General features: G+C 43.6%; 1 protein-coding gene across 1 annotated transcript in view; it reads left to right on the top strand.

The window, feature by feature from the left end:
- The first annotated feature begins 650 nt into the window (after nt 1-650).
- Nucleotides 651-9,035, top strand: part of bahcc1b (BAH domain and coiled-coil containing 1b) — a 55,766-nt gene continuing 47,381 nt past the window's right edge. Inside the window, exons 1-2 of the mRNA XM_044337280.1 lie at nt 651-882; nt 4,476-4,807. Coding sequence (XP_044193215.1) covers nt 4,636-4,807 — 172 coding nt within the window. The 5' untranslated portion in view covers nt 651-882; nt 4,476-4,635. The remainder of the gene's footprint in view (nt 883-4,475; nt 4,808-9,035) is intronic.

Here is a 9,035-nt window from a genome sequence, read left to right as displayed (position 1 = left end):
ATGTCCAATAAATCAGACACAGATTCTGCTAATAAGGATTAATTTAGCAAAACACATTCAGTGGGGCGAGTGAAAAAAAAAGCGGATTTCCCTAGGAGCATCAATAAAACTATCACATCATCGCTGTCACATAGCAAAATAACGATTCACTCACAGCGCAAGCAGCATTTGAACTGAACTGCAGTGGGATCACACAGAATAGGCTAGATGCTGTTTGCTCTCAACCAGTGATCAGAAAGTGCAGGCAAGCGCTGCACGGCTCCAGCTCCTCTCCTCCCTGCACACTGAACAGCGCCGAGCTGTGCCGCCTGTCTCCTCGCATTTGCTTGTGCACGCAGTGCGCCGAGGGCTGCAAATCAAACGCCCGCCGTTTCTCTCCTCGGCTCCGGCGGCTTCCTCATTGGCTCGGAGCGGCAGCCAATAGGAGCGTGTGTTTACCGTCGGAAGGGGGGCGGGAGGGGTGGAGGATGGTGTGGGGTGGGGTGGGGGGGGGGTTAGGAAAGGGTGGGGTGGGGTGTGGAGGGGGGCGCCTCACGGGCACGCTTTCACATTGTCGTTCTCAAACCAATAGGCGCGCGCGTTCACCCCTCCCCGCGCACACACACACACCCCTCCATCCTCCTTCTCCTCCTCCTCCTCCTCCTCCTCCCGGCGTGTCTGAGTCTCCGGCTGCATGAACGAGCCTCGATTCACTACAAGCCTGAACTTCTACGATGCGTCTCTCCCATACTTCAACTGACTGCACACCACAGTCTGCAGCAGCATAGGATGTAATCAATCCCACATGTTTCATCTCTGCGACTCGGGGATTTTCACTTTGAATATTTTTATACTTTTTCTTTCGTTATACCCTACTCGCCATGCAAGGGATATAACTTACCAGTAAGTAGCAAATTATTTTATAGCTGGCTTTTATAATCTTTAGTCATTGTGTTGCACTGAATGCCGATTTTTGTTGAAGTGCTTCTGCTTGCAGGGGAGGATGATCTAAATTTGGCGTTTTATTCAAATCATGATGCATTTTATTTTTCAAAAATCCAGCTGTTACAGGCTAAACTGTCATGCCTTTAGAGAAGTAAATAATAAAAATGCAAGCTGATAACCATGAGTGCTGCGCGCACAGAATAATGATGTAAAGACAACCCTTTTCAGTAATTATAATATTTGCATTAAAGCAACAAATCCCCTGATTTTACAGTATTTTGAGGGATTTGTTTCCTATTCTCCACTGTCTCCCCTCCTGTCCAATGTGGAGAGCTAAGCTGTGGGCGATATGTGTGTCACTTTTTTGATTTGACCTCTCTTCACAGCCAAATTACTTGTGTGTTTCTAATTCATTCAGATGACTATTCAAAACCACTCGCTTTTCAGCGCGCCTCTGCACGCCTGTAGTTTTATAGATTATAAATTGTAGATTATTTCTTTGTTAGCTTTCTATTGTGCGTGTGTGTGTGAGTGTGTGTGTGTGTGTGTGTTTGAGAGGGAGTGAGACAGAGAGGTTTATTGCAAACTGCAGTGCTCCCTGCTTCCCCCCTCGGTATGAAGGCTTTGCAGACGCCGGGCTGTCTTCGGCTCGGCCGGGCTTGTCTCTCCTGTTTAGCCGGAGTCTGAATATCCGGATGTAGTGTCCCGGTTATGCCTTATGACTTTACCTTATTGTAAAATTATTGAAGGCAATGAGTTGGCCTCTGGACTGTGTCCACTTGAAACGTGAATGAATTTAAATTCTCTTTATCTTTTGTCCAAAGGTGCACACATTTTTTTATTTAGTCGATTTTTTCCGAATTGCATAAAACGCGTATTTTTCATTTGAAGTCTCTGTTCTATGAGATCTGAAAAACACAATTCTTTACGGATTTGCTGACTTCTGTGTTATGTTCATGTAATGTCGTTTTGACCAGTATTAGTAACTTTTGTAAAGGGATTCTTCTCTGAAGATAGTTTGACCCTTCACAGGGCAGTAATTGTGAAGGTGTGTGCGTGGTTGGGGTGTGTGTGTGTGTGTGTGTGCGTGGTTGGGGTGTGTGTGTGTATGGGGTTTGGTGGAGTCTGGTTGAAGTGGAAGGAAGTCTGAATGCCTTCCACGTAGATGCACAGACACACACACACACAAGCACACGTTACATCCCAATGATCATCTTCAACCAAACTGTTACGCGCGATCTAGTCACATCGTTTTGTTTGCGTGGCGTGGCGATAACACGGGATTTAGATTCAGGTTGTTAAATGTAGCCTGAGTGGCTCTCTGTTGACGTGGAATGTAAACAGCGAGGACGTGTGTTTAGGGCTTGAAAATTTAAAAATGTATAGACAAACGTCAGACGAGAGTGGTTTATGATTGATGTCCCGTAGAGAAAGGCCATTGTTTCCCACAGCCTAGGGGACAGGAGAGTCCATTTTGCTTTCCCAGTGCACCGGCAGCAGTCTGCGTTTCTCTGTTTTTTACCCTCAATTCTCCTCTTACTGTCGACTATGGCCAAAAGTGATTCTCACATACAAAAATGAAATTAAACAATTTTAATTTACTTGTAGATCAATCCAAATATTATCATGGGGAGCATTTGCATGCATTGGATATTTTATGCTGGGAGTGTTTTGACGCACACACACACTCACACACACACACACACATGCTCACAAACACACATTTGCAGGCCCTGTCAGAGCTGCTGAACTTTAGAGATCGTCTTTTCTCCCCCCCTCTCAAACACAATTCCTGAAAGTTGGAGTCCTTTAGCAGTAGTGTGTGTGTGTGTGAGAGAGAGAGAGAACGTGTGTGTGTGTGTGTGTGTGTGCGTAAAGGAGACTTGAATATCCGAGCTCATGCAGCCTATATTCTTCTGCACTTCATAAGCCCCTGGTCCACCAGAGCATTTGATATTTTCTTTGTTCCTTTATCGTTGATTCCTGGGAGGTGCTATCAGCAGCTACAGAGTGCTAGATGGACGTGCCATGCATTGAAAGGCCTAATAGATGGACTGCTGAGGTGTGTTTGGTGAACGCAGGCACCAAACTCTCCCTATCTGAGCGTCACAGGGAGCCCTATTTAAGTAAATGACCTAGGCTATAAGGCATACATATAAAGTCGATGATTTCCTAGTCTATTTCACTGTTTATTGCCCCGGTCTTTCGCGCTGAAGCATAAAGGTGATTTGATTTGTGTTTGTGATTACAGTGTAGCCTATGTATATATGCTGTATGTGTAGCAGAGGTGCATGGTGTTTGCCATTGTCAAAAGGCGAGGGCCACTGCTGCTGACTCCGTAGGAGTTGATAGAAATGGCTGTTTCATTGCCATTTTCATTAATAAGTAACAGAATCTCGGTCACCATGATGTAAAATATAAAAAAGCCCAGAACATTAAAGGTGAAACAAGTTTAGTAAATAAATAAATAAATTTAAAAAAAACAGCCAGCAGTGAAGTCAGATTTAATTTATAAAAGCTTTACAGTCATTGATCAAAGGCATGTGTGTGTGTATGTCTGTGTGTGTGTGTACGCGCGCGCGCGCGTGTGTCACTGGACTTTATCAATCCCATGTTCTATGCCCCTTTTTAATAGAAGAAATTCAGAATATCTCAAAGTGACACAGCCACGTGTTAAATGTATAGTGCATCAGATTTAATGACAACTGAATGAGGAAAGAAATCAAACTTAATTCACACAAAAAAACAACACATTAATCAAAGCTGAAACGTGTGTGTGTATGTGTGTGTGTGTGTGTGTGTGTGTGTTTCTGTTTTGGACAGTATGAGGACTGCAGGTTGGGGGAAGAGATTTTAGTCGCTATAATTTAGGATAAAAAGTGCTTTTTATGTATTCTTGCTCAGGAACACTGTGCAAATGGTTTTCTTCATATTATAGTGCAGGAGCCCCCGAGGTCCAGCTTGTTTATGACCAGTCTTTGTTGAGTCTAAAGACTGAACAACTCTTCCTTCATCGAGAGAGGCTTTTTTTACCGCCGTGAACTCTTGTACTGTATATGCATCATTTGTTTGTACCTGAGCCAAATCAACCCCTCTCCTTTCCACTCTTTTCGCTGATACAGAAAGCTCCCGTGTGCGTTATTTGCATCGTGTTTGGTCACAGGATGAAGACGAGGAGGGGGGTGGGTGGAAGGGGTGGGGGGTGGGGTGGGGGGGGCAAACGGACTACTGTTGGGGCCAAGGATGTAGAGCAGGGTGAATCCACATAAACTCAGTTCACCCACCTTTTTATCTGCAGAACAGACTTTACTCACCTTTCTGGGCTGGCATAAATCGTCGTTACATGAAATGTTAAGTATAGAACAAGTAGTACGCGTAATGTGGAAATGTGGTCTTTTAAAACGCTGTTGAGAAATGTGAATTGCTTTTTGTTGCTTCGACTAAACATGAACAGCTACTGTCTCTCAGTTCAGCCTTTTCTTCAGCACTACATCCCTGGTTGGCTCATTATTGTCAGCGCTTTGACGTGTCTCCTGCTCTCTCTTTTGTAGGACATGACGGGGACTCAGTTTCTACTCTGCAAAGCCAAAACTCCGCTCAATGCGAGGGGATCCCGAAGTTCATAAAAGGGATTATTTGCATCTGGGTGCCTGAGACCTTCGGTGCCTCCGGATTTTACTTTGGATTTGGGATTTATCGGTTCTCGCCGGGATGGAAAGCCGAGATTTCGCTCCCCCGCACCACCTCCTGACGGAGCGGAGCGCGTTGGTTCACAGCGCCGCGTCTCGGATGGCGCCAGGCGGCCACGGCTCCGTGCAGCACCCCGCTCACTTCCAGCCTGGGAAATACTACCCATCCCACCTCTCCATGGGTCCGCACTCAGGTCGGTTTTGAATGCACTTCTTTTCTTGTGTGTGAATGACAAGTGTTGGTTTTAAAATAATTCAGCGACTCTCTTTTGTGTGAAGCATATGTTCTCCATATTGCAAACTTGGAAAACCTTTAAGATCTTTGAGACGAAGTGAAATTTACTAGGAAGGAAATTGCTCAGACTTTGTGGGCATTTAGAATTTAGCAAAAAGGCGCAGGCACCTTAAAAAGTTTTATGTTTTGCTTTATGAACTGTTTATGACATAGCTTCTCGCTGTCTATAATATATGAAAAATAAACATAATTTGTCAGTTTAGTATTTCAGCCTTGCGTAAAATGGTGGGAAATGTTTCTCTTCGACCAGGAATGTTTCTCTTCTGGCGTCTTTTGCAAATTAGATTAACTTTAAATTTACGGCACACCTCTTTTTTTTTGTTTTAGACTTAAAACCTCTCAAGAATTTATTCTAGGATTATTTGCCTTTATCACACAGGGATTATTAGGCGTTTCCAGTGGCATAATCTTGTCATAGATTTATATGGTTTCATCAATTAGTAAAGTACTAATCATTGCCATTTGATTTAATTAATTAGGATTGGGTAATTCCACTGCTTATATTTCCCATTAAACAATAAATTAAAGCTATTAACTGAGCTCGTATTCTACAGTTTCTGTGCAATGTTTAGTCCCTCATGGGTGGCTCCAGGAGGATGGTGGTTTGGCGCTGGTGGGTTAGGGGGAACACGCTGGTTTGTACTGGTCACAAACTGGGGGTCGCGGTGGCGGGGAGTGGAGGGGAGCTCTGGCTAATAGAGGTGCGGGTAATACCAGAAAATCCGGTTTCTATATTGAGCGGGGACGTGACGGGGTGCGAATGGGTTGACAGTGCATGCATTAGATTTAACAAGTAGCTTTGGTATCCTGTCTCAATAGGGATGGGGGGGGGTGCGAGGGGGTGGGGGTGGGGTGGTGCGTGTGTGTGTGTGTGTGAGTGTGTGCGTGTGTGTGTGTGTGTGTGTGTGTGTGCATATGCGTGTGTGTGTGTATAGATAGAGAAAGAAAGAAATGCTCTGCTTTAAATCATACAGTGGCTAAATAGCTACTGGACTAACTGGATGAATGCGAACGTGCCCGATGAGAAATCTCATTAATTATCATTTGCAAATGCAGCGGGTTCTTTAAATAGTCGCTGAGACTCGGGCATATGAAGGATGTCGTCTGTTGTGTGTAGGATCCACATATCCTCTGTCTACACTTATTTGCATATTCATTAGTTATACACAACAGCAAAAGCGACGCAGACGTCCCCTTCCGAAATTTGAACTCTTTAAGATTTCAAACACAATAAATGATCTCCATATTTCCGGCCAACACCTTGAGCTCAGCGTAGAATGCAGGAAAATACGGGTTAAACTCCAGAGGTTTGACATTTGGTGTGCTTGAGGTTCTGGTTCTGGTCTTGTCTGCTTCATATGGAAGGAGCCTGATTAAAAACACTAATAGAAATATTTTCATCAGCTTGGTTTGTCCTCCAAAATATTCTTTCACTCCCACTAAATGTCTCACAACCTTACAGCATTTACATAGTTAAAGCTGTGAACCTGCATTTTTTTTTTTTTTTTACTATAACTGCATTGTCATACGCACAGATCTGCTACACTCTTATTCTCTATGATTAATTTCCAATGTATGGAGGACCAATAGTGCAATATTTATATTTATTATTTTTTACAATTTTGGAATTTTTGAAATGTAAAATAAAATTGTACAAATTTAATAGTCTACATGTCTAATAAAAGCGTTGTTGTAAATGTAATATATATAAAAATATATTATACATTGTGTTATTCCTCGAAATTTGTATGTAATATAGTAAAAAATATATTATATAATTTCCTTAATTATGGTTATACTTTACATTATACTTAAATTTGTTATATAATAACATATACACTGTAATTTATTTTAAATTGATAAACTATTTTATATATTTCGTGAGGTATTACGCTGCATGTCTCCTGATTTAACTGAAATGATTTTACCCAAAAATATTCCTTTGTCAGTTATAAACCTGCAAGTAAAATCCGCTTGTTTTAACAAGAAGACACCTAACCCGCATAACGATTTAAACAGATTATTCCCCACTTTGACTGATATTGCTACTCGCTGACATGTATTATGGTCCAATTTAAAAATGATTCCGTAATGTTGAAGGGGGGAAAAAAGCGTAGTAATGCAGGGTGATAATGCTATTGAAATATATTCAAGAGGGCCTCTCACTGGGTCTCAAGGTGCATGACACTGTATTGAGATTCCAGATATCCAGACTCTCCATGCATGTCCCTGATGGGGTTTTGACTGACATGATGGGCATAGAGGATTGTTGTTTTGGGATGGGGGTTGGGGTACGGTGTGTGTGTGTGTGTGTGTGTATGTGTGTGTGTTTGCTGGGAGGTTAGGATGGGGGTTACCTTTGTGCTTGCCCCCCTTAGAGATTCAGAAAGCTGTATGCCTGGCCCTAGGCCTCGGCACAGGGGGTAGATATGATGTGAGGTTGGCCATACCGGGGCAGGAGGGGGTTTGTTTCAGATCTTTGGAAAGACATGCACGCACACACACATACACACACACACACACACACACACACACACACACATTTTTTACCTTCTCACAAGACCGACCCGGGTGTATCACTTACAGAGATTCAAAAAAACCCTCCTCTCATTCCCCCCTGTTTCTTCATATCCCAGAAAACCTGCAATCCATCAATTTGCTGAAGCCTCTTATTTAGATCAGCATGGTGTCTGCTTGAATATGGTCGCGCTTGACAAGGTGATGGAATGACAGCCGCATACCAACGCCATAAGACTCAGCCCCCATTTGATAAAACCCCACAATGATATTACACAGGCGTTTAGATTACTGATAGGAGCAGTGGGAAAGCCTTTGTCTCTCTCTGTCTGTCTTGTTCTCATTCCCCTCCCTGTTTCACTGCTTTGCTTTTATTCCAGTTTCTCTCTCTTTCTTCCCTTTTCTGTGATGTTAGCCCCTGGGCAGTAGTTGTGCAAGTGTGTGTGTATGCACGTGTGTGTGTATGTGTGTGATTAAGGTTAGGTTTAGCCTGCAGTAGCACAGGTGTGCAGTATTATGGAGGGCGTGGCAGAGCTTGTCATTGAACAGGTGTGTTACTTCCCAGACAGCAGACGGTTTTGTTTACATGGCTGTGTATGTGTGAGAGAGTGTGCGTGTGTGTGACCTAGTAATACAGACTGAAAAAAAAAAAATCATGTTGCACACATGCGCAGCTGTACACACACACACACACGCACACACACACACCTTAAGCTGCTTGTATTTTGAGCTTTGAAAAAGTAATAAACCATAATCATAATGTTTTGGTTAGACTAGATAACCTCTCTGCCACCTCACTCTGTCTTTTCTCTCTCTTTTTCCTCTTCCTTGACCTCCTTTCTTCTTTTCTCCCTCACTCTTTTCCCCATGTTCAGTCTTGTTCGTGAAGCGCACAATCCTCAATGTGTGTGTGTGTGTGTGTGTGTGTGTTACATGCAGCCGCCACGTCCATTCATCATGACGCTGTCAGTAATGTCTCTCCTCTCTTGGAAGTTTCTCAGCATTGGCTTTGATCATCGCAGCAGCACAGATGAGACACGCCCCTTTACCCTCCTGTGCACACACACCTTCACACACAAACAACTCGCATGACGTGAAAGAGATGATGTGTGTGTGTGTGTGTGCATGAGTTTGGAAGTTTCTGTGTGTGTGTGTGTGTGTGTGTGTGTTTGGTTGTAGGGTTAGAGACACAGAGGTCTGTAGTTAGTGGAGATATGCATTTGTGTGAGTGTGTGTGTAGTGATTATGTTAAAAGGCAAGAGGGAACGACGGCCCTAGAGAAAGAAAGAAAGAAAGAAAGAAAGAAGGGTGAAAAAAGTGGAGAATATGAGAAGGCAAATGATAGATGGATGGAGCAGAGGAAGAGAGGGAGAAGGAGGAGCAGAGGGAGTAGAGAGGCTGAATGTTTCCACCTGGTTGGTAATCCAGTCAGATTACCACCGCCTGACGGCACCCACTGGCCGTCATCCCTGACTCCTCATCCTGGCGTCTCCGCTGCCTCTCAAGAGTGCGAGAGTGAAAGCGAGTGAGAGGAGACGCTTGCCTGTGCATGTGTGTATGTGTGTATGTCTGTGTGTGTGTGTGAGATGAGTCAGCAGTGGATGAGCCTC

The sequence above is a fragment of the Thunnus albacares genome, chromosome 20, assembly GCF_914725855.1.
Source record: "Thunnus albacares chromosome 20, fThuAlb1.1, whole genome shotgun sequence".
Lineage (NCBI taxonomy): Eukaryota > Metazoa > Chordata > Actinopteri > Scombriformes > Scombridae > Thunnus > Thunnus albacares.
The sequence above is the reverse complement of the archived record's forward strand: the minus strand, read 5'-3'. Positions and strand labels throughout refer to the sequence as shown.